General features: G+C 41.6%; 1 protein-coding gene across 1 annotated transcript; it reads left to right on the forward strand.

Moving 5' to 3' along the window:
• Positions 1–3,627: 3,627 nt before the first annotated feature.
• On the forward strand, positions 3,628–19,138 carry LOC308383983 (GON-4-like protein). Its single transcript, XM_080862268.1, has 26 exons — positions 3,628–3,873; positions 4,238–4,433; positions 4,509–4,723; positions 5,054–5,128; positions 5,216–5,266; positions 5,362–5,415; positions 7,560–7,655; positions 7,738–7,839; positions 8,434–8,595; positions 8,691–8,901; positions 8,975–9,076; positions 9,464–9,504; positions 9,683–9,798; positions 10,106–10,286; positions 10,381–10,467; positions 10,543–10,720; positions 10,799–10,949; positions 11,042–11,189; positions 14,392–14,508; positions 15,360–15,992; positions 16,077–16,154; positions 16,237–16,422; positions 16,500–16,643; positions 16,830–17,041; positions 18,161–18,263; positions 18,352–19,138. Exons 2-26 carry the CDS (start codon positions 4,256–4,258, stop codon positions 18,454–18,456), a joined length of 3,726 nt encoding a protein of 1,241 aa, XP_080718394.1. The 5' UTR covers positions 3,628–3,873; positions 4,238–4,255; the 3' UTR covers positions 18,457–19,138.
• Positions 19,139–25,521: the final 6,383 nt, after the last annotated feature.

A 25,521-nucleotide genomic window follows, 5' to 3' on the forward strand; every position in this document is an offset into this window, starting at 1 on the left:
GTCTGGTGTCCTCTTGGACAAGTTCAAATCTCAATGACCACGACCTCAAGGTCAAGTTTTCTGACAGTCTTGTGACTGTGATAACTTGGGAACGAGGTGACATGTGCTCTGATAAATAATAGGGCAGTAAGCCAGAAATGGATTTATAGATAAAGTGATACCAATGAACCATCATTCGTAAGGCCAGTGAGGACCAGCCAGAGAATATAAAGTACAGTGGTGATTAGAGCCAGTTATAAATCTTAATGCCCCTTGATAGACAGACTCCAACAGATGAAGAGACTGAGCAGAGGCATTCATTTAATTATGTCACCGTAATCCAGGAGAGGCAAAAAAACAAAAACAAAACAGTGGCAGCAACGGTAAAAGAGAAACATGATCTGTTTCTGAAAAAGAGCACGAACTTCGGCCTCAGTTTCTTTAATATATGGTCAATGTGTGACTTAAAGAAAAGATTGGAATCAAAAGTCAAAAGCTTTTTATAGATCAATAAAAAGAGCTGGCTTCATAGACGTCATTGAAAAGTTTTAGGGAAGCAGTTACAGTACTGTGGAGGAGATAAAATACTATTTTCATCCAGATAACTTTTAAGTTAATTATTTACCAGCCTGTCAAGAACCTTAGCTAAGATAGGGAGTTTGAAATTTTACCTGTAATTATTAACTATGTTCTGATACAAAACAGCTGAAGCCAGAATGGCTGTACAGCAGACAGTTTACAGCAGTGAGGTGGATCAAGTTTACCTGAACACTCACTCCTTTTGTATAGTCAGTTTCACTTTCTTATTCTGGACAAAATCCCAGAGTACCGGGAGGAGCCCCCCCGAGTAGACCTGGGACACGCTGGAGAAATGAAACCTATTGGCTGGCGTAGGAACAACTCAACATTTCCGTAGATAAGTTGGAGGAGGCAGTGACAAAGAGGTCACGTCCTTCCTGCTGCTGCCCCTGTGACCCGAATTCAGATAAGCAGAAGAAAATAGCCCGATGTTTTATTGTTTTGTTATTTTAAATTTGAACTTTTATTGACCTTGTTGTCATGAATTTTACAAACAGCATGCATCATTCACAATGCATGGCACAATAATGGATTGCATTTATACAGCGCTTTTCTAGGCACCCAAAGCGCTTTACAATTCCACCACTCATTCACTCTCACATTCACACACTGGTGGAGGCAGCTACAGTTGTAGCCACAGCTGCCCTGGGGCAGACTGACAGAAGCGAGGCTGCCATATCGCACCATCGGCCCCTCTGGCCAACACCAGGAGGCGGTAGGTGAAGTGTCTTGCTCATCTGTAATGAGCATCCCAACTCCCTGAACCACGGTCGCCCTAGCACCACACCTTTCAGCCACAGTTTATTCGTTTTTCGGTTATTAATTTGGCTTATTTTAATAATATGCCCACATCTTGTGTAGTAACATGTTTTCGTATTATATTGGTTTATTTTCAGTATATTTCTTAGTTGTTGACTATTTGGAATATAACCTGTAATGTTGACAATGGATCATGTGAGGTACTGCACAGCATCATGATTCATTATTGAAGAATGTGATAAATAAATGCTTTGGTTTAGCGTTTTTGAGATTAAACAGTTCTCAGATTTAATTTATCTGAGTGTTTCTTAATTTTAGACTAGTCAGCTAGCATGTTTCCTGTTTATTTTTTATTTCTTTATTTTTAGTAACATTTTTAAATGGTTGTACAAAATTAAAAAAAAGAAAAAACGGCAGGTCTATTGGCTGCATTTTTAGATAAATTGTTGTTTATGTTTCCAAAATGTGCATTTTATATTTGCATTTCAAGTTATAAAAATTTACTCAAGGTGGCTGTGGTTTTTTTTTTTGTTTTTTTAACAGTAAAGAAATACTATTAGGATTTTAAGTTCTTTATGTGATTTCAGATCAGTAATACTAATGCAGTATGTCAGTGAAAAAAACAACTAAATTCAGTTGAGCTGAAAAGAAAGATACCAAACAAGGCAAGGGGAAAAAATAAAATGAAACAATTTGAGGGTGAAATACAAACGTAAACTCAAAAGGAGTCAAAAATGGCCGGTTGTATTTCAGACCTCAGAGGGTTCATCCAACAAATCGTGAAAAATTAGGTTTAAATTTTTGTTCATGACAGTGCAGATTTCTGACATTTTGTGTAATTTAAGCTGTAACAATGTGATTGTTTTCTAACAAAAAACAGTGTGAAATGTAAGTTAGACTTGTGTTTGTAAATGAACCGCCCCATGTTGTGTAGCTTTCTGGATTTTATACTTATTGGGCTACATATTTATTTATTATATAGGCTATACAGTACATAAGATCCAAACTCACATGTTTTATGTAACTAAAGTGTGTAATTATTTCTCTAGATCCGCCCCTGCTGCTACCGTCACACCCCGTTTACAGACACTGCAGTTAATCTACCCGTGGGCACGCACTGCACATAATTCGGGTCTCAGCACAGCTGGGAATCAGCGCTATGCATGACCTGCAATCTGGGACATAAAGGGAAGTGGCACAAACAAAAAAAACTAAAACAAGAAAGGTTATTCCGCCCTTACACAACTCACTCTCAGTCATTAACCGCCTTTACGGCTGGACGTACTAACCAAAACAAAATTACAAATCAATCAAGAGAATAAAAAAAAAAAAAAAAAAAAAAAGGACAGCAGAGACAGCACAACAACAGCTGAAAAACACAAACAACATTATCGATTAAAATGTTACCCAATAAAATATGAGTTTTATTAAACCATTCAAAAATCACAAAACTTAAAACAAACACTCAACATACCTACAATATTGATCGGTTTCCCTGCGCGCAGTCGATCTAGACCTTGATCAATTCCTCCATTAAAACTCGAAACTAAAAAAAGTCCAACAACACGCATTAAAAATGGGCACCTACAATAATAATTGATCCAAACAAAATGGTAAAAGTTTCTTACCGAACTATATTCTGCAATTCACTTGTATTTTTATTTTTTATTCCTATTTATTCTATTTATCCCCTTTGTATATTTTATTTATATTTGTCTCTGTATTTATATATATATATATGTGTGTGTGTGTGTGTGTGTGTGTGTGTGTGTGTGTGTGTGTGTATATATATATATATATATATATATATATATATAACAATTCTGTAACTGTAACTTCGGTCGTTGCTGTGCTTTTTGGAAGTCGAATTTCCCAGAGGAACCCACCCGAGGGATTAATAAAGTTCTATCTTATCTTATCTTATATACCCACTCGCACCCGAGTGAGTTAATCACCTCTGGAATTTCCCACAGAAGAGCGCTAACCTCACCCCTCACACCCACTACCTTTTCAAAGCTCCTCTGCTAATCACCTGGCAGAGAGCAGCAAACTGCCAGGTGACACTTGTTACATTCATAAGAACAAGAATAATTTAAGGAGAAGGGAATTATTTCAAAGAGACTCGGGGAGCATAGTTTTTTGCTGATATTTTTACATTTTTGAAAGAGACAGGAATTTTAATAAGAAAATAACGGTGGTACTGTAGGTTTTGATAAAAATTACAATCTAGTACGTGGCGCTAATGCACCTAGAATTTGTTTGCCAACCGCCATGAAACTGAAGAAGAAGAAGGAAAATTACGCCGCTCCATACGTCACAGTGAGGGCGCCGGAAATGTAGTTTTTGGAGGCAGACTCGTCTGACGTTGTGGCGGTAAGTTAGTCTGTGCTGCACCAGACCATGCCCGTTATCGTGTGGGTACCGAGAACGGACAAGAAGGCCTGCTGCCCCGTGCACTCTTGAGCTGGATCACCCTCGCGGCCCACGGACCTCTGGGGCTAACGTTAGCAGCTAGCCGGCGGGAGGCGGGACGAAGAGCCGAAGCGGCTAAAACAGGTAAACGCAGGTGAATTCAGGTAGTTTACCACGGTGGCTACTGGTTCCTTGTCTGCCCATTCCTCTGCTGGTTCAGGTCTCATGTCTCTCGGTCTTTAACAGCATGTTCACACCGACAGGAGCTGCGAACAGAAGCAGCTAACCTTTTAGATTTGCTAAAGGAGGTCCACCCTGCTTGCCTGCACCAGGGTCTCCTTCTGAGGCTCAGTTCAAAAAGAACTGTTATTAATCTTCTGATCTTGTTTGCTGTGATTGGTCAACTCTTGGAAGCCTGCTGAGGGGCGGGAGTTACAGCTTGGGTGTCCCTTCAATACTTTTTATTCTCATCTGTATAAGTTGTTTGAGTCTGATGTCACTGTTTCAGAGGTCATGTTTCTGCACGATGAACTCGGGCCGAAAGTGTCTTAAACTCAGCCTGTCCGGCCCAGCTCCTGCCGTCACTGCTACTACACTGCTGCAGTTCGCCTCCCATGATGCTTTGCTACAGGAGAAGGAGGAGGAGCAGCGTTACCAGCTGGCGGAGGAAGACACCACTGACTCCAGACTCGTCATCACCATGGGTAATGCACACACATGCACATACGCTGGTGGCTTTGTGAGGACCCGTGTCTCTGATGGACCGATCTCTCCATCAGAGGACAGCCAGGAGGAGATGAAGGCTGCCAAGAAGAAGGCCGCCAGAAGGAGGAAGAGGAAACTGGCTGAGGAGGAGGAGCCAAGGGATGGGGCCTCAGAGAGTGAGGAGGAGGCAGGAGTGGAGGTGGAGATTGACAGACAGCTGGATCAGTCACTGGAGACAAAGTCCAAACAGCACAACCTGACCACAGTGAACGTGAAAAACATCATCCACGTGAGTGCCTCCACCCACATGCCTGGAGAGGGTGTGATCACGATTTTTGATTGAATTCAGGTTTTTAAGCCTACTGTCTTTGAAGCAGTTTAATTTGAAGTATTTGTCCATGAAGTGTCATGTGACTTACCCTTTAATGACTTGGAGTAGGATGCCTGTTAGATGGTAACGGCTTATTAAAGAATACTGTCAGTCTTTGACAGTCTTTAGTACATTCAGTTCTCTGAGGTTACTCTGAGCTCTTTTAAAGATATGAAGTGTAACAAACTCAAAGGCTTTCAACAAGAATATGGGAAACTTACAGTTTAAACGTTGGCCTTTGACCCACAGGAAGTGATCACCAATGAGCATGTGGTGGCCATGATGAAAGCTGCCATTAATGAGACTGAGGCTGTCCCTCCATTTGTGAGTCTATCATCCAATCAAAATCAATCATTCACTGCCATCACGTGAGTCCTGACCCTGCTTACAGACTTTCTTTCTTTTCTGCAGGAGCCCAAAATGACTCGATCTAAGCTGAAGGAGGTGGTGGAGAAAGGCGTAGTGAGTCCACTTACAGCAGCCCACACACACACACACACACACACACACACACACACACACACACAGAGCACTCTGAACTTTTTGTTTTCTGTCAGGTGATTCCAACCTGGACCATCTCGCCCATCAAGAAAACCAGTGACATCGTCAAGGTAAAGGTCAAAGGTCAAACCTGAAATCCTGACTGCAATCTTTATAAAGTCTTCAGTTAAGTGTAACTTTTTAAAATCATCTGAAAAACATTTGAATCCCTGCATTTTTTCGAAATGTTTTAAAATGACGTAAAAGCTTTTAATGGCATTTTGTCAGCATTTGACTTGAATTCAATTTTTAACACCGTAAAGTGTTTTTTAATCATTTTAAAATTTTCATTGGCATTTTTCATTTATTTAATTTGGAGAAATAGCCATCAAATTAATTCAATTACACATTAATTCAGTTCTTAAATGTTAAACAATTCAGATTTAAAATTCTTATTTTATTTTAGTTACATCTCTAGATATTAAAAACATTTGAAACTAACATAAAATTTAAAAAATGAGTTTGTAATTTTTTCTTTTTTTTAAGTAGATTATGTAATTGTTTTAATTTTTAATGTTAGTATTTTTAAAAATATATATTTTTAACTGTGTTCTTGACGATTTGTAAAAATATACAAACTGCTTTTATACCTTTCTTCATTTTCTCTTGATGAGCCTCATGAGGTAGTCATCTGAAATGGTTTTCCAACAGTCTTGAAGGAGTTCCCAGAGATATTGAGCACTTATTGGCCGTTTTGCCTTCACTCTGTGATCTATCTTGTCCCAAACTATCTCGATTGGGCTTAAGTCGGGTGACTGCGGAGGTCAGGCCATGGCGCAGCAGTCCATCACTCTCCATCTTGGTCAAATAGCCCCAACACAGCCTGGAGGTGTGTTTGGTGTCATTGTCCTGTTGAAAAATAAATGGTAGTCCAACTAAACATAAACTGGATCGGGTGGCATGTCGCTGCAGGATGCCGTGGTAGCCATGTGTGCCTTCAATTTTGAATAAATCTCCAACAGTGTCACCAGCAAAGCACCCCCACCTCACACACATCACTCCTCTTCCTCCATGTTTTACGATTGGAACAATGCATGTAGAGACCATTCGTTCACCTTTTCTGTGTCGGATGAGAAAGACACGGCGGGTGGAACCAAAGATCTCAAATTTAGACTCATCAGACCAAAGCACAGATTTCCACTGGTCTGATGTCCATTCCTTGTATTTCTTGGCCCAAACAAATCTCTTCTGCTTGTTGCTTTTTCTTAGTAGTAGTTTCTTAGCAGCTATTTGACCATAAAGGCCTGATTCACGTAGTCTCCTCTGACCAGTTGATGTACAGATGTGTCTGCTACTGGAACTCTATGTGGCATTTATCCTGGACTCTAATCTGAGGTGCTGTTAACTTGCGATTTCTAAGGCTGGTGACTCGGATGAATTTATCCTCAGCAGCGGTCGTTGTGTGTGCCAGTTTCATCGTAGGGTTTCGTGGTTTTTGCCACTGCACTTGGGGACACATTCAAAATGTTAGCAATTTTCCAGAGTGACTGACCTTCAACTCTTAAAGTAATGATGGACTGTCGTTTCTCTTTACTTAGCTGATCGGTTCTTGCCCTTATATGAATTCTAATAGTTGTCAAATAGTTATGTCCGCTGAGTACCAACCTGACTTGTGCACAATAACACAGTTGGGGACCATCGGTTGTAAGAAGACAATAAATGTCACAAATGAACCCTGAAAAGGCTCACCTGTGGTGAAAACTATTTCAGGTGACTACTCGTGAAGCTCATTGAGAGAATGCCAAGGGTTTGCAACGCTGTCAACAAAGTTTGTGTCTAACTTTCTGGAATCTAAACTATAAGGCATATTTAGAGTTATTTATTTTGTTTTGCTACATTTCTATATATCCTGCTTTATATATTTGATATCTTCAGTTTGCAGTTATAATGTAGAAAGTAGTTCAAATAAGCAAAACCATTAAATGACAAGGTGTGTCCAAACTTTTAACTGGTAGTGTATATCTGACCTGACTTTTAGTCAGAGTATGAACAGTTTTAAAGCAGGTTAGCAATTTAAAAATAATTAAAAGTAAAAAGAGGCATTTTTAAAGTCTTTTTTTCTCCAACTCTAGTGTTTTTGTAGTAGTCATAAAATGTGATTCTTATTTCTCTGCTGAACGCTGAGACTAACGCTGTAGGATGTGTGTGACCTCCTTTGTTTTCTGTGTGGAATTACAGTGTCAATGAAGTTTCAGCTACATGTGTCTGTCTTCAGGCTCCGCAGTTTGTCGACATCCCTCTGGCTGAGGAAGACTCCTCTGATGACGAGTACCATCCCGAGGAGGAGGAGGAGGACGAGACGGCTGAAGACGTGAGGCTCCAAGCGTCTGCAGCGTGCTGTGATGTTGATGATGACTGGCTACTGATTTTTCATTGGTTGTGTGTCTGTGTAGACGTTCCAGGAGAGTGACATGGAGAGCACAGCTTCGTCTCCTCGAGGGACTCGGCTGCCCCGAGCTGAGGAGGACAGCTCCAGCCCATGGCAGGTCCTCAGAGTGTGATCATCGCTGTCAGTCTGCTGATCAGTCAGAGCTTTAGAAGTGAAAATGTGTGAAACAATCAGTGTTGTCTGGTCCCTCAAACGTCAGATTGTTAGAAATGAACAAATTCAAAAACTTTATTGATGACCAAATGGCAAAACTACTGATCAAATTATTTCTGTTGATCTAATGGTAAAACATGGAGATTTGAGTGAAAACAGGAATATTCCGCAGTTTTAAACACACCGGTTTATGAAACCTGAGTATAAAACATTGTTTTTATTTGCTGATTTCCCTAAAAGCTCTGAGTTTACTTTTTTCTGAACCTGTGAATGGGACACTGTCTACCTCAGGGGTCTCAAACTCCAGTCCTTGAGAGCTTCTGTCCTGCAAATGTTAGATGCATTCTTGGTCCAACACACCTGAATCAAATTAAGGGCTTTGCCAAACTTGATGGCATGCTGAAGAAGTAGCTCAACCATTTGATTCAACTGTGTTGGAGTAGGGATGCATCTAAAAGCTGCAGCACAGTAGCTCTCGAGGACTGGAGCTGGAGAGCCCTGGCCTACCTAAACTTTAAAGCCTGCTTCCTGTCTTCCATCCTATCAGAAGTCACGGAGTCGGTCCAGACTTGTGAGGGCAAGGTCTGTTTCCATGGGGCCGCCCCCTCCCCCCAAAGCTCCACTTCCTAAACCTGTGACTGACAGGACCTTCCTGGAGAAGCTTCATGCTGTGGAGGAGGAGCTGGCTGTTTGTATGGAGCCCTATCAGGTAACCATGGAGACAATCTGGTCATGTGATGCATCAATATACGATAACGATATAGATCAAAGCGACAGATCATTATGGATCATCTGTGTCGTCAGCCTCTGTCTGAGTCGGAGGATGAGGCCGGTCTCATGGCGTCTCGGACTCGGTCCAAACGTCCTCTCAGGGATGTCCCGCTGGGCCGGCTGGAGGCAGAACTCCAAGCTCCTGACATCACACCTGATATGTACGACTCTAGCTCCACCCACGAGGACAGGGAGTGGACCGATTGGCTGAGAGGGCTGATGAGCTCAGACATGGACAATGAAGGTGAGGGTTCATAACAGAGCAGGGATTAGAGTTCTGACTGGACTCAAACTGATCAAGAATCTTTTTCTGACAGAGGAGTGTGATGACGAGGATGATCCAGAGTACAACTTCCTGGCTGACATTGACGAGCCCGATGTAGAGGATTACCGTGATGACAAGGCTGTCCGCATCACCAGTAAGTACACAAACACACATGTGTTCAGATTTTCCCTGCATTTACAAAGGAGCTGCTCAGTCATCTGTTTAAACTCAGTGCACACGTTCGGGAGGGTGCCTCAGGTGATCAGCCGTAATATCTGAGAAATCAGTAATCAGTGGGCGGCTAACAATCAAAGGTCCATGGATTTTAAATTTTTTTTATTGTATTTTTTTTTCCTCTCCTCTCCTCCGGTCTACCCTCTCTCACACACACACACACACACACACACACACACACACACACACACTCTGATGGATGCATCAAGGGTGCATCCATAACATGGCCAATATTAAATGTATCATAAGCGAGCAATAAATGTGATTAATACCTGCTGAAGATGATAATTTGTGTTTATGTCCTCAGAAAAGGAGGTGAACGAGCTGATGGAGGAGCTCTTTGAGACGGTATAAAACACCTTCAGGTTACCTGTCTCTTCACCTGTCTCCTCAGTGTCTCTTCACCTGTCTCCTCAGTGTCTCTTCACCTGTCTCCTCAGTGTCTCTTCACCTGTCTCCTCAGTGTCTCTTCACCTGTCTCCTCAGTGTCTCCTCACCTGTCTCCTCACCTTTCTGTGTGTCTCAGCTGAAAGAGGACCTGGCTGGACAGGAAGTGGATGATGAAGGCCATGAGGAAGAGGAAGAGCCACAGGAGGAAGCACAAACATTTCAGATCCACACACCTGAGGAGCAGCAGGACAGGTGCGTAACTAACACACGCACACAGTCGGGTATTCATATATTGTGGGGACATCTAATTGACATGCTTTCACTAGCAACGAACCCTGACCATCAAAAATGAATGCCTAAACCTAACCTAACCATAACACAGTTGTAACCGTGACATTCCCTAAAAGGCCTTCAAACTTGTGGGTACTGGGATTTTGGTCCGCATGAGGGCTGTTGGTCCCCACAAGTATAGTAAACTTCCAATTTTTTGGTCCCCACAAAGACATGAATACATGCTCACACACACAGATACATCACTGTCTGTGTGTTTTCACATCAGAGAGTGTCCTGATGATGAGGCTGAGGATGGACCAATCGCAGAGCTGCGCACGGTGAAGCAGCAGCTGGCATTTATAAGAAGGAAACAGCTGACTGGAGTGCCACATGACACGCACACAGAGCTGATCGTGTACAAGTTAAACGCTGAGCAGAGGAAATGCCTGCAGCAGCAGCTCCAACAGGTAAACTCTACTCTTTCAGCATGGCGGCTGAGAGCTCTTACCATGCTTTTACCATGATAACAGCAACTGAACTCACCTGTCGTCTTTCTTTCAGCATGTCCAGCTACTTACTCAGGTTTACCTGCTGACCTCACTTGTGCCCAGACTGCACAGCGAAGCGGAGACCTGCCGGCAGTTCCTGGTAACTCACCTGGATGTGTTGTGATGTACTTCCTGTTGTTAATGCACCCATTGAAGCTCACTTCCTGTCTTTCAGTGTGAGGTAGACCTGCTGGCGCAGCGGGCCGAGCTGATTGGTTTGTTGGCTCTTCCTGGTTTCTGTAGTGTCTTCAGAGCATCCAACCTGCAGATGGCGCTGCAGCTGCTGGATGAGCTGCGTCAGGCTCCCATCAGCTACCGGCCACAGCTTCGCCCCCGTGATGCCCGGGGACGGAGTGAGTACAAGTGGGGGCGGGGCTTCCTGATTGATTGACTTGAAACTTTGATTGAAACTTGTTTTTACATGCTAACAGTGCGCTGCTTCCCCGTCATGCCGGCTGAGCTTGCCTGGCTCTTTGCCACACGGCCCGTCTTCATGTACCCGGAGCTGCTGCCTTGTGCTAGCCTAGATCCCGCGCTGTACTGCCCCCGGAGGACAGCAGCCTTCACTCCGGCTGAGGACTGGTGAGCACACACTCACTGTAACACAAAGAGGCCTGAGAAAAACCTTCACCATGCCCTTAGTGTGTGTGTGTGCGTGTGTGTGTGTGTTTCAGTCTGTTGGTGCTCGGCCTCAGGAATATGGAAGGGTCATGTGACCCACCCAAACTGGTGTCCCAGTTCCTGCTGAGGAAATCTCTGGTTCAGGTTCGACGAAGGATCCTGCAGTGCTGCCGGCCAGGTTTTCCTGACAACGTTGTCAAGGTAACGCAGACATACATACACATACATGGTGCGTCCCAATTCATGGGTTGCATCCTTCCAAGCACCTGGCCTTTTGAAAGCGAAAATTATGTATGTTTTTTAATTAGATTTTTTTGGTTTGTGAAGTATCTGAGGCTAAGACCACAGGACTGTAAATACAATATTGTTGGGCTTAATTTCTGTACCCAACAGTAATTTTAACATTAACTAGTTAGCTAATGTTGTTAATGAGACTAGTGTCATTTCAGTTTGGTCATGTAAATATAACATGGCCAGTATTAAATGTATTGCATTTAATTAAAAATGTACAGCAGTGAACTTTAACTCTGTTTCAAATAAGAGAGACAAATATTGTTCTTTTAATATATTGGCAATACCAAATTTGTCTGAAAGCTTATTTATATGGGTAAAAAGACAATTTACGAGTTGTGATAACTATGTGTTTGTTAGATAAAATGAAGAGTAGATTGATTTATCGATTTGTCAATTTTGTGAAAAATTTATTTTGATTTTGAGAAAATCATCCCATAACTGTTTTAAGTCATATTGAATAGATATCGGAGCCTTAAACAGACTGACCTGGCAAAAATGATTAAAAAAAACATAACATCCTTATAAATTATAGCACTATACATCAACTTATCCCAAAATACATAAAGCATATAAACATCTACAGCAATATAATTCAACAAACAGCAGTACTACTAATCCAAAACACTCCATGTTTCATATTACTGAAAGAAACACAGACTTTTATTTTCAGGTGCATTCTGCTGCTGATATTTGCGTACTTTAAGTTTCTGAATATAGAACTTTTTACTGCCTTTCATAGTTTTTACTTGAGCGCCCTGAGTATTTTCTTCCACACTGAAAACACTTTGATAGATTTAATGATGACTTTATCTAATAAGAGTGATTTAGGACAGATAATTAGTTATTTTAAGCTTCTTTTTTTTTTAAGTAGTCCCTCTCATAGAGAGAACAGTCTGTCTGTTCTCTTCATCTCTCAGCTGGTGCTGGCTCTTCCTCACACACTGCTGAATTTGTCCTGTATCATCAAGGGTGGAAAGCCTCGGTCTCAATCAGCTGTCCCTCAGAGATGATCGCAGATGATCTGAACACTTGCAGTTCTCAAACATGGAAATCAAATGTGTGCAAAGCTACAGGATTAAAACACAAATTTAACATAGCAGCTCATTTAAAAAAAACACAGACACCACCAAACGGAGCCAGCAAAATAACCAAACTAACATTAACAGTGCTGTGAATCCTGCTAGTACTGTGATATTCAGGTTTGAATATCACAATTTCTGTAAAATTAAAGTCAATTTTTGAACAATATGCCTTTTAGAGTAAAGGCTTTAAAAGCAAGTGGAACCTCACTAGTACTAACATCACTAATGTCACATAACTTTGCCGACATGTAGCTAAAAGTAATGTTTTCATGTTCTTCAGTATTAGAACATTTGTGTCGCTGCATAAATGAGTACTTATTTAAAAAGTTTATTCTTCGACCGCTCCACTTGAGCTGTCCATTACAGGGCTCTAGACTAACTTTTTGACATGGGCGCACCGGTACGCCTAACTTTAAAAATTTAGGCGTACCGGCACAGAAGTTAGGCGCACTCAAATTTTTCAACCGCATCGCTTAACACCGCAGTTTTACATGTGCACTTTCTTTGGGGGGGGAAGTCCATACAGACAATATTAATTTCTAAATTATTAACTAACAAACTTGTGCTTAAAGTGCTTTGTCAATATTGTAGAAAATGTTAAAAACTTAATCATCATCTTGGCCTCCTCTGACGACCTGTTTGCTGCTGTCTGCTGCTGAAAGGCCGTGGGGAGAGGGGACACTTGGGCAGTGCATTTACTGCAGCATATAATGTGCTTTTTCAGCATTCAAATATTGATGGCACCGTGTCAGAGCACTGGCTATGAATTTCAGACAGATCAGGCCTTAACTTAACAAAAAAGTTATCAATAGTTCTTTTCATCTTTTCTTATTACCCACAGCTACAGTACATCCACTTCTCTCAGGCCCAGGCTGCTCACTAGGGCTGAGTATCATCACTGATTTCTATAATCCATTCAATTCCGGTTCTCAAAGTCCTGATTTGATTCAATTTAGCCTCAGACAGTCAGAAATATTATAATTCTGATCATTTATCAGTACAGTAATGAGACTTCATCAGAATTGTGAAAATCACAGCAGATGCCTTTGTGTGAAAGTAACTGAGAATAAAACACAGGAAAACATGAAGGAGATTTTCCTGGTCTGGCTTTTTATAGCAGATAACCTTAAAAATATTCTGCAATTTTGCATAATTTTAAGAAATTTGAATTTCTTCAGTATTGAACAGCAGAAATTAGGCTTTCTTGTCCGAGGTCATTTAAGTGAAAAAAGAAAAAGCGCTGTAAACAACGCTAGACTGGTGGGTAATAAGCGAATGAATAATGCAGAAAACAGATTTGAGACGGGAAACTGTTCCTGAAGTACAGAGAGAGAGAGAGCTGTGCAGGAAGTGTGATTTTTATCGTGGTGGAAGCAAAACAGCAAAAGTCAGAGGGAATTCATGATGACATTGATCAAATGTGAAGCGCAGTTTGCTGCTTCTTTTGCTGCAGGCTCGGTGAATTTTGGTTGGAGAGAGGCAAAACCTGCAGCTCAGAATCAGCGCAAAAAGACGTAAACACAGCGCGGACCCGAAGAATCGCTAAGCTCCGACAGCGTGTCCGTGTTCAGGCCGTCGGGTGAGAAAGCCGAGAAAGACGAAGCTGATTCTGATGTGTTGGGTCCGCTCCATGTTTAGGTCTTTGTGTGGAATCCGTTAATGAATTGATATCGCTTTATTCAAGCTACTCACCTCTCTCTTCCACCTGCACTTTCAACTGGACCACGGCCAATCAGAGAGGTCCCGCCCCTGACTATCTCTGATTGGTTTAGTCCACGATAGGGGCATAATGTGTGTCTGTTGTTGACCACACGGAGAGTTACAGAGATTTTTTTTTTGTTACCGGAACAGTTGGTCGCACCTGTGCGACCAAATATTTATTTTTAGTCGCACCACTGAAAAATTTGGTCGCATTTGCGACCAAATTGGTCGCACTCTAGAGCCCTGCATTATTTTTTCGAAAAATGATCTGCTTTATCACACCTCTGTACATAAAAACACACAGTCCATCTGTCTGTCTTCTGCAGACCTTCAGGTACCAGCGGCGGGTTCTCCCAATGCCAGTGGCATGTCGTCCCGTGAATTTAGCAGACTGGCGACCTCCTGTGGAGAGAGAGGAGAGCGTCATGCCTCTGTGGCTGCTGGTAGGAAGGCTGCTTGTGTTTCCTTTGTTCCTCTCTGCATTTTTCCTGCCCGTCTTCTCTTCATGGAAAACTAGTTCCAGAATAAGCACTGATGACATGGTGTCAAACAGTTGACCGAGGAGACCCAGGTGACACTGGAGAGATGAAGCAGGTGCCCAGGGGAGGTCTGGGAGTCTCTGCTTAGACTGCTGCTCCATGGAATGGATTATAAGAGAAGAGGGAAATAGCAAACGTAGTTAACTGGTCAGTAATCAGCCTTGTGGTCCTCCCACTGTCTCCTCGGTGTTATCGTGCAGCTCAGGAACCAGTTCCCCATCAGCTGCAGGTTTTCCCGCTGTTGCAGTGTCTCCCTCTGTGTAATCTGAGAAGCACTAGTTCTGATAGGTATGAGGTTCACTTAGAGGTCATAAAAACGAACGGTATTTTAGATTCTGAAGAAAGGATGTGATGAGGATTAGCTGATGCTGCTGACACAGACCGTTTGTGATGGAAACAAAACCAACTGTGACCTTTGAACTTTTAGCAAACCAAACAGAGAAGTTCCACACTTTATTTCACACTAGATCCTCCTGCAAAAATAGAATATTTTCTTTGAACTACCAAAAAATCTGTTTTGTAATTGGAGCGTTTCTGTGACTTATTGCAGCAACTTTTCCTTTTCTAATGTGGAATCTTGACACACTTTGTTGAAACTGCAATTGTGTTTGTTGGGATGCCTCAGCGATTAAGAATGTGCTTAGGCTGATTTTACAGTGAATCAGAAGAGAACACTGCTTTCATGTGTGTAGTTTGAAGTCTGAGTATGTATGTGTGTATGTGCATATATAAAACCATCTCTTTTCTGTCTTCAGCGCTCTCTCCCCGTCATCTACCCAATCATTAGGCACTATAATAGCTCCGCCTCAAACATCCCAACCCCCTCCAGCTCCTACAGCGTCCCCCCTGGGACCCGATACCCACCCCGCCTCCCTCAGAACCTGGACTTCAGACGGATCGGCTTTGTATTGCTGAATCAAAACCACAACCCCCCTCATCCCCCTGACTCTGCCCCCTCCGCTCCCACTCCTCCTCGAGTCCTCCTTCACCGCCTGCTCCTGACCAGGACCGATTCCCCCACTGACATTTGCACTGCCACTGTGTCCATGGCAACCAGAGATCAAATTAGACGATGCAGTCAGAAACTTGCAGCCCTGAGGAGGGGGAGGGAACACAAATCCTTTACACCTCCTTCCTGCGATGACCCCACCTCCCATCAGGTGACAGGGGATGATGTCATCAGAACTGATGAAGAGGAGGAGGAAGAGGGCGACATCATCCTGGTTCTGTCTGAATCTTCACCCAGTGCTGCAGGAAGTGTTGCTGTCAGTGACGATGTGCAGGAGGTGGGGTCAGAGAGTAAACAGGACGGAATCTTGACACCACCTAGAGGAGCAGAAGAAGACAGTGGTGATCCTGATGAAGATGGAGACAGAAAAACTCAGCAGGTGAAACCTTTAGTGGCCAAAGTCAGCTCTCAGTCAATCAACCAATTAATATCTGCAGATATCTGACTTCCTGTTTGGTTTCAGCCACTGTCAGAAGAAAGTGATGAAGATGATCAGAGAGAGTCAGAAGACGTGCTGTTCGCTCATGATTATCTCTACAGGGTGAGGCTTTAATTCTGGAATTGAATTGTATTTAGCAAGATTGTGTAACCGCAGTTGTTTGTATTTCCTGTTACCTGGTCAGGTTTATGAGGCGGTGCAGATGTATCCGGGCTTGTGGGAGGAACTGATGTGTGTGTTGGACGAGTTCTCAACTGCTGCAGTTGATGTCCTGTATGACAGAATAAGCAGCGTTCTGCGGCCGTGGCCTCAGCTGCTCAGAGACTTTGCCGCCTTCCTGAACCGCAGACAAGCTCGCCGCTGTGGCCTGGTGGGTGACATCACTGTGACCTCGCAGAGGTGTGCTGTGACTTAGGTGCAACTCATCAGCTCTCTTCATCTCCGCAGCTTCTGGAGCAGCAGCTATTTGAACGCAGTCGAGTGTTTCTATGGAAACTGAGATGGAGCCTGGGAGAAAGCTCCTCACTCTACCAACAGGTGGTGTCAGTACTGCAAGGAAGCTCTGCCCCTTTACCTGAGGACATAAACAAGGTAAGGTAGATGACATTTGACCCCTCAGCTGATCTGACCTGAGGAAATCTGTCAATTAAATCTGTCTTCTACTGATAAAATAATTAAACACTGATTATTTTCCTCCGGAATGATGGGTTTATCAAGTTATTGATAAAAAATGGAACAGAGAGAGACCGAAGTCTGATCCTCTCTTTGTTTTGTCAGCTCTCTTCTTTGCTCTGCCATCATCCTGACCTGCAGCAGGAACTCCGCCAGTTCTACCAAGAGTTCCACACCACAAACTCTGCTGCCCAGAGTTCCCCTGACGGGAACCAAGGCACCGACAGAGAGGAACAGGATGAGGGGCAGCGGCAAGCGGTTTGTGCCAAAAACATCACTTTGACAGCCACTGGGGAGAAAGTCGTCATGTGGACACGGTCAGAGAAAACACTAAAGAAACATTATAACGATGAAACATCATTTCAAGGTTCTGAAACTACTAGAGACAAAAAACTCCAGTGTCCTGAAAAAGTGTTGGCAGGCATTATTCAGATGTTGTAGAAAATATCAGAAAGTCATCAATAAGTGTTGCACCAGCCACAATCACACATTCAAAATCTGTGTTGCATAAAACATTACACACCCTGCAAATGTTCACGTGCTCTGGAAACGTGTTCTAAGATAAGATAAGATAAGATAACCTTTATTAGTCCCACACGTGGGAAATTTGTTTTGTCACAGCAGGAAGTGGACAGTGCAAAAGTTATGAGGCAAAAATTAGAATACAATAAGAATAAATACAGTACACAACTGTACAGAATAGAATAAAATAAAATACTATATACAGTAGAATAAAATAGAATAAAAATATACAATAAGATAAAAATAGAATACGAATGCTATATACAACTGAGTAAAAATACAACGATGCCAGAAAAGATTATTGCACTTAGTGTTATTGCACATGTGTGGATGTGTGTGTTTGTTCAGTTAAAGTCTTTGTTGTGGAGTCTGACAGCAGTGGGGAGGAAAGACCTGCGAAATCTCTCCGTCCCACACCGTGGGTGCCGCAGTCTCCCACTGAAGGAGCTGCTCAGTGCTGTCACAGTCTGCTGCATGGGGTGGGAGACGTTGTCCAACAGGGATGACAGCTTAGCCGCCGTTCTCCTGTCACTCACCACCTCCACTGGGTCCAGAGGGCATCCTAGAACAGAGCTGGCCCTTCGGATCACCCTGTTCAGTCTCTTTAATATTCATTAAATGCTCCATAAAAAATCCTTAAGGAATAAAAATGAGACGGAACATCTGTAAACCCAAAAAATAAAACTTCTGTAGCATACATCTTCTAGTAGCAAAGACATTTGTATTGTATAAAACTGTAAATGTTGTAGAAATGTTTCATTTGAAATGTTCTACAAACATAAACACTGATCTTGAAACATTATGAAAATAAAATGAATTTAAGCATCGAAGCTTTCAGAGCCAGATGTTTTAAGATGATTCTAAAAGTAGCATAAGAAAAGAGGAAAAACTAACTCTGATTGTTCCTGTTCCAGCGAGGTGGACCGAGCTATCCTGACTGCCTGTCAGGAGAGGGGAGCCACCTGGAAAACGTTTAGACAGGTGTCTACCCACCTGGGAAACAAGACTGCCCAACAGGTGAGATGAGGCAACGCCTCAGCATGCAAGTGTAGAGCTCTGAGCTCTGTGTTTTTCTTCTAAGTATTAAATCCGATGTTTTCTACAGGTACGCCTTCGGTTCCTCGACCTGATGAAGCTTTTCCACTCTGCAAAGTCCACTTCCTGTTCCTTTGAGGCACAGCCAATGAGCAGGCAAGATGCTCCAGACTGAGTCCTTGACCAGTTAGAGACCTGCAAATAGACTACAGAGTCCAAAATGATGCGAATCCACCGCTGTCCGACTTTGAGAATCCAGAGGAGTTTATTTAGATGAAAGAATGGAGTCTTGCAGGAGGCGCTCTGCTCACCTCTGCCAGACTGTTTAGAGAACGTGTCTAGAATGTGTTGAGACGAGAGGATCAAAGAGTTCCATTCTAGATCAGAGATGGTGAATGATTCAGGATACATGTGAACCTCCTTGGCCGGCCTTTGGTTCTGGACTTTAGGTTTAGAGACTTAGCTGTGGATTTAAAATCTAGAACCAGTTAAAAGTTCTACAGCCTCAGGATAACACCCCCCTTCTACAATCTGGGTGATGATGGATTCTTCAGACCTTTTTTCTCTGGAGCAGATTTGAGGCTGATCAAAGAGTTCATTTACAGGACTGTAGCTTACTGTGAAAGAGTTCAGAGACACTTGCTGTTTATACTTCAACTCCGATTTGTTGACCAATCAGAGCAGAGCTTTATTTAAAAAATATTTATCATTAATTTATCTCCTCTAGAGAGGGAGGGGCCTCTGTGGTCACATAATACAAAGAAGGAAAGTAGAAACCAGCTCCTGTTGGCTTAAACTGGGTCATGTGACCTTGGTGAGGGGCCTGTCTTCTGGTTTCCCATTATGCTCTGTGTTGAGGACACCTCATCACTCCCATGATTCCATGCTCTCATGTTGGTGAAGGAGACATTGTGTGAAGGTTTTGTACAAATGTTTATTCACATTGAATGAAAATAACTCATTAAAATTTTTTTACTCCTTAAAAGTGTTTGTAAACAAAGTGTTTGCTTGTGAAGGCTAAAGAAAGAAATCTTTAAGCTTTAGGGAGGAAAGAGAGTACTGATATAATGAATTGCCCCCTCTATTGGAGAAATGAAAAGAGCTCTGGGTAGCACCAGGATAGTGCTCCAGGGAACGATGAGGTATGTTATATTATATTGAAACATTTAAGTAATGTAGCGTTAAATAAATTGTTAATGTTATTTAATAAGATATGACAAGTAGGGCTCTTGCCATATAGATGCAAAAAGGCAATAATTATGCCAATAAAGAAACCTGGAAAAGGCCATAGTAATCCTGGGAAATATAGAACCATTGCTTTGACTTTCAATATGTGTAAACTGATGCAAAGGATGGTGAATGAGTGGTCGGCGCAATTTTTAATCAAGAAATATAACAGCGCCTTATCAGAGTAGTTTTCGTAGCAATGGATCCTCTTTTATGTCTGGAAGATGATATTAAGAAAGCTCAGAATAATAAAGAAATTGTAGTTGCTATGTTTGTGGATGTAGAAAAAGCATATGATATGCCTTGGAGAAAGGGTTTACTGATTAAATTACATCAGTTAGGAATAGGAGAAAATATGTTTAGTTGGTTAAGGGATTTTTTTTTATGTGACAGAACTATTCAAGTTAAAATAGGATCACGTTTCAGAGCCAAGAAAAATAGAAAATGGAACTCCTCAAGGAAGTGTAGTAAGCCCAACGTTATTTTCAGTTATGATCAATGGTATTTTTAAAGATATGTCTGTAAATTACTTTTTGCTCATGATAGAGCATTATAGGTAAGGGCGGGAAATGTAGACCATCTCATTAAGAAATTCCAGGAGGGGATAAGTAAAGTGGAAAAGTGAGGTGTAGAATGGGATTTTTAAATTTTCAGTTGAGAAAACTAAAGTCATGTTTTTCACAAATAAAAAAAAAAAAAAAAATAGGAGAAAATAAACAGTTTTACTAGTATGGGAAGGGGCTAGAAAGGTTTGATTGGTTTTGGTTTTTGGGTCTAGTTTTTGATAAGAAATTAACTTGGAAAAATCACAGAGCACATTATGGGTAAAAGTAAAAAGGTACTTAATATTATAAGGGGTTTAGCAGGGTTGACATGGGGTGCAAATTTTGATGCCACATTAATTCACTCAAGAATAGATTATAGGTGTATGGTATATTGGTCAGTGGCTAAAACTTGGATATTATCCAAGCTCAACCACTGAGACTTTAAGCAACACCGGTATGTGTCCTACAAGTAGAATCGGGTGGAGTGCCACTATATTTTAGAAGACAAAAGTCAATGGTAAATTATTGGATACATTTGAAAGGTCATAATAAAAGTCATCGTGTTAAGAAAGTGTTACAAACTGTTGGAAAGAGGAAAAGATTTTAAAAATAGTTTTGGGTGGATTGGGGATAATATGACAAAGAATTTAATCAGACAGTATTGTGGCCTTTAAGGTCTGCATGGAAATACATTAATGTAGATAGATCATTATCAGATATTAAGAAGACATGAATTACAACAGATATTTGTCAAGAATTGTATAATAGTGTGGAGAATAAGTACAGTGACTATTTGCAGATTTATAAAGATCCCAAAACTGAAACAGCTAGTGTGGCAGTTGTCATTCCTGAATAAAATATATAAACTTCAAGAAGAACATAATTTTTTTTAGTATGAATGCGGAGTAGAGTTATATGCCATATTATTTTCCTTGTTTCTTATTTTTCTTGTATTTTAGCACACCACTGTTGCTTGTGAAGCTTGCACACAAGAATCTCGGTCACATGTGCTGTACCAATGTACCAGTAATGTGACGTGACAATAAAAGTGATTTGATTTCATTAAAAAGGTGCTCACAAGGAGATGGCTCAAGCCTGAGCCACCAACAACTGAAGACTGGATATCTTCTGTACAAGAGATCTATACAATGGAAAAACTGTCCTTCTCAGAACAGTTGCAGAGGGATACCTACTGCAGAATATGTTCTAAGTGGACAGAGTGAGGTGTGATTTTCTATGAACTTTGGCGCTTTTTATGCTGTTGCACTGATTTAAATACTCACACTGATATGGTGATGGTAACTCAGTTTTAAAAAATACCTGTGGATGTAACCCTAGGCATTTTCTTAATAGCAGTTAACCAGGTGTAATAACTCCACGGCAGAACGGTCCACATTTTAAATGCTTTTCAGCATACTCTTAATTTACCACTTTCAAACACACTTTTATTCCGGTTGCTGTACACTCACAGGTGGCTGCAGGTCTGCAGCTGCCAGCCACACACACACACTAACAACAAATGGTAAATGGCCTGTATTTATATAGCGCTTTACTAGTCCCTAAGGACCCCAAAGCGCTTTACATATCCAGTCATCCACCCATTCACACACACATTCACACACTGGTGATGGCAAGCTACATTGTAGCCACAGCCACCCTGGGGCGCACTGACAGAGGCGAGGCTGCCGGACACTGGCGCCACCGGGCCCTCTGACCACCACCAGCAGGCAACGGGTGAAGTGTCTTGCCCAAGGACACAACGACCGAGACTGTCCAAGCCGGGGCTCGAACCAGCAACCTTCCAATTACAAGGCGAACTCCCAACTCTTGAGCCACAATCGCCCCTTACAACAACGACAGTCAGGAACAACTTTTAATGCAGGCGAGGCGTGATTGCCAATGTTGTGCAGGTGTGTCCATCGTCCCTGCAGCGGCACCGCAGCCCCGCCGCACCAGCATTTCCTGATCTAAGTCTGGGTGTGTTCACATTGGAAGAATCTAACCAAACACAGTGTACTGTAATAGTGTACTGGCAGCTGTGCAGCTAATTTTTTTTTTTTTTTTTTTTTACACAAGTGGCACACTATCTTTTGCTTGTCTGTACAAAGAATGTATTATCATATATAATAAAATATAAAGAGCTTCCACACATAATAGAGAATGAAATTAACACAACTGCTACAGATAACTCAGCATTGTGAGAGAAAAGGCACTCTATAGTTTAGTGTTAAAAGTGCTGTAAAAATGTGTGTAAACTCGTTGGTTAGTAAGACTGGAAAAGAGCTGCCATATTAATCAGGTTTAGACTATTTGAAGGAAGAAGAAAAATTGTGAGACTGTTTGCAGTATAAAGGTTAAAAAATAGAAATAAATGGATGGATGTTTTCCAGAAACTTGTCTAACTTAACTAACAGCTAAGTCTATTAGCAGCAACCAACCCGGTGACGTCCTATTCTGTATTGGCACAAGATGGTAGTAGACATGTTCTAAAAATGACAAATTATACTTGCACTATTCCAACATGTTATTAATTATTGACATGACATAACACATTATTAATTAATTTAATAATTAATTAATTAGACTAAATTAATTGAAAGATTTTCTTTCATTAAAAAACTGTTATACTTAAAATTATGACTATTTCTTGCATTACTTTTGAGTATAAAAGTATAAAAATGGCTTTTAATCCTAAACAGTTAGTACTTTTGTTAAAACTGATGAATTAAAGTTGAAAGTCTACGTGTCTTGTTTGATTTACACTCTATTGTGGCACTCATTATTACATTTAACCTACAACGACAAAACCAACACTTAGATTAAATTTACTACAAACCATTATACCTATTTAATTTTAACAACTCAAATGTTCTGACAAACACACATTTGTTTCATTTTCTGATATGAAAGTTTTATTTTCAAATGAAGAAGCAAATTATGTAAGATATTTAGAGTGTCCAATCAAAGTGCACGTCTTTGCACTCTGAGAGGCCCCACAGAGCTGCCATGCTGCTGTTACAATCCTCCCTACAAAAAGAGTCATTCAAAATCACTATATGGTGGACAGAGTCAGGTTTTAAAACCTGTCCTGTGGTCTGATTGTCTAATCAATAGTACAAGGCAAAGACCCTGCGGTTTGGGGGAAAAAAAACCCCTGACAATCAGACCACCCCTATGAGCAAGCACTTGGCAAGGAAAAACTCCCTTTTAACAGGGAGAAACCTCCGGCAGAACCAGGCTCAGTGAGGGGAGGTCTCCTGCCACAACCTGTGTTAAATGACAAATAGTTGAAAGTGTAGCAAATTTTTTGAAAGGAGGTTTGTAAATTATGGAACATTATGAAGCTACCCCAAAAGGTGGAGTCTGTTCATCTGGACATAGCGTTTTCAGTGGGAGGCGTTTTCTCCCACTGAAAACGCCTCCCACTGAAAACGCTACGTCCAGATGAACAGACTCCACATTTCGGGACTGACTTACCTGGATGATTGTGCATGCATTAAGTAATTGTGAAGATAATTATTCTGTTTCTGATTCACTGCTTATGCAGCAAAAGAACCTCCTCAAACTACTAAAAAAAGAAGAGAAGGCCCTAATGATACGGTTACTTGGCCTGTCTTCCTTCAAAACACGTACGAACTCCAAAACAAAAGACAACAGAAGTGCTCCAGAATGCTAGATGCAGTGTTGAGCTTTTGTTACCTAGAGTCTACACAAGCCAGGAAATACCAACGACCGGATTTGGTGTGTGGTAGTAACAGGTAAATGAACATTTTTTTAAAAATTAATTATAATTTTATATTATTGTTAATAATAAATCAATTAAAGTAACAAAACAACCTGAAGAGCTGGTTCGGAGCCGAAAGAGCCGGCTCTTTTTAGTGAGCCGGTTCTCTAAAAAGAGCCAGAAATCTCATCACTACAGTCACGACTGACGACTGCTGGGCAGGGATCTTTTAAAAACAGCCACCTGATGAGGGGACCAATCAGCTGCCGCCAGCTCTCTAATCAGGGAGGACCTGTACATTATTTGGTGTTCTGGCCTCTAGTTTAAATCACTGTCTTCTCCGTTTTATGTGTTATATTCTTTATGTCTGTCTCTCAGTGTGAAGTTTGCGTTTTTGTGATTTGTTTCTTATTTCCTGTTTTATATTGATAGTCCCAGTCCTTTGTCAGTGTATCCAATTTTACCTCCCCCTGTCTCGTTAGCCCTAATCTCTCCCAGCTGTCTCCCTCCTGTTTCCTGTTCCCTGATTACTCCCTGTGTATATAAGCCCTGTGTTTGCCTTTGCTCTCTGTTGTGTTGTACCCTCAACGTGCTGTGTGTTTTGTTTCAGTCTCCTGTTTAGGGGTTCCTCTTCTAGTGTTTCAGTTCTTAGTTCCTCTGTTCAGAGTTTTGTTTTCTGGTGAGTTTAATTTACTAAGAGGTTTTTCTCAGCAATAAAGCTGCGCTTTGAGTTTTACCTCTGTGTTTGAGTCCTGCTCTTGGGTCCACCTTTCCTGTCTGCCTGCCACACAGCCCTCCATGACAGAACGACTCGACCAGTACATGGACCCAGCAGAACTCACCCTGTCTGATGAGCTTAAGGAGGATATAATTTATTCAGTGAATAGATTATGTGACCTGTGGCTGAATCATCCAGAGGAGTTTCAGCGTGCTGTACCCAACCAGCTACAATGACTAGTTTCTGGTCTCCCCTGGCTTTTGGACTCGCTTCACCCACTCATACAGGAATTTTTCCTTAATGAGCTTCATCTGCATCCCCCTGCCGCTACAGCTTACCCACCCAGCTCGGAGAAGGATGTGCTGCCCGGCCTGCCGGACTTGGAGTTGCCCGGCTCACTGGAGCCACCACCGAAGTTGAAGCGACGGCGATGTTTTTTGTGAAATTCCAGACTCATCAAGAGGATTTAACCCTGTAAGACCCAACCCATCAAAAAAAATGGCCAGAAAATTCCGATTTTTTTTAATTTATTTTTTTTGGAACTGAGATGGTTATTATGTATATATTGTGTTATTCTTACTTAGTGTATTGTCTTTCTTTGTTACTGTTTGTTTATACCGGAGCACTTTAACCAAAAATAATTTCCCCTAGAGATCAATAAAGTATTCTGATTAACCATTCTAACAAAATCCACAAAAATGTTTTTGCTGTATGTATATTTTTGTTTATCTTTTATTTTTGTATTGCACTTGATACATTGGGCATTTTTGGCACGTTTTGTTAATAATGTTAATTCTAGACAAAAAAAGGAGTTTTTGAAATTATGGCAAGTATTTATCATGTTGATGAGATAGCGGTCTCAGAAACTCATGCATCAAAAATAGGATACAAAGGGCATTGTAGGGTTAAGGAAATAGAAGCGATGTAGCAGTATAAGCCAAGAGAAGGCAGTAGTACAACTGTATTGAATGCAAGCTGCCATTAAAAACGAAAGAAGAAGACGACACCGGAAACTACCCAATCTGC

The sequence above is a fragment of the Rhamphochromis sp. 'chilingali' genome (assembly GCF_963969265.1).
Source record: "Rhamphochromis sp. 'chilingali' genome assembly, chromosome: 17".
Taxonomy (NCBI): Eukaryota; Metazoa; Chordata; class Actinopteri; order Cichliformes; family Cichlidae; genus Rhamphochromis; species Rhamphochromis sp. 'chilingali'.

Bases quoted from the DNA above. Each gene is read 5' to 3' on its own strand.
- LOC308383983 (XM_080862268.1), top strand. From the start codon at position 4,256: ATGAACTCGGGCCGAAAGTGTCTTAAACTCAGCCTGTCCGGCCCAGCT. The intron at 5,267-5,361 runs GTGAGTCCACTT...GTTTTCTGTCAG, and splicing joins AGGTGGTGGAGAAAGGCGTA to GTGATTCCAACCTGGACCAT. The intron at 7,656-7,737 runs GTGAGGCTCCAA...GTGTCTGTGTAG, and splicing joins AGGACGAGACGGCTGAAGAC to ACGTTCCAGGAGAGTGACAT.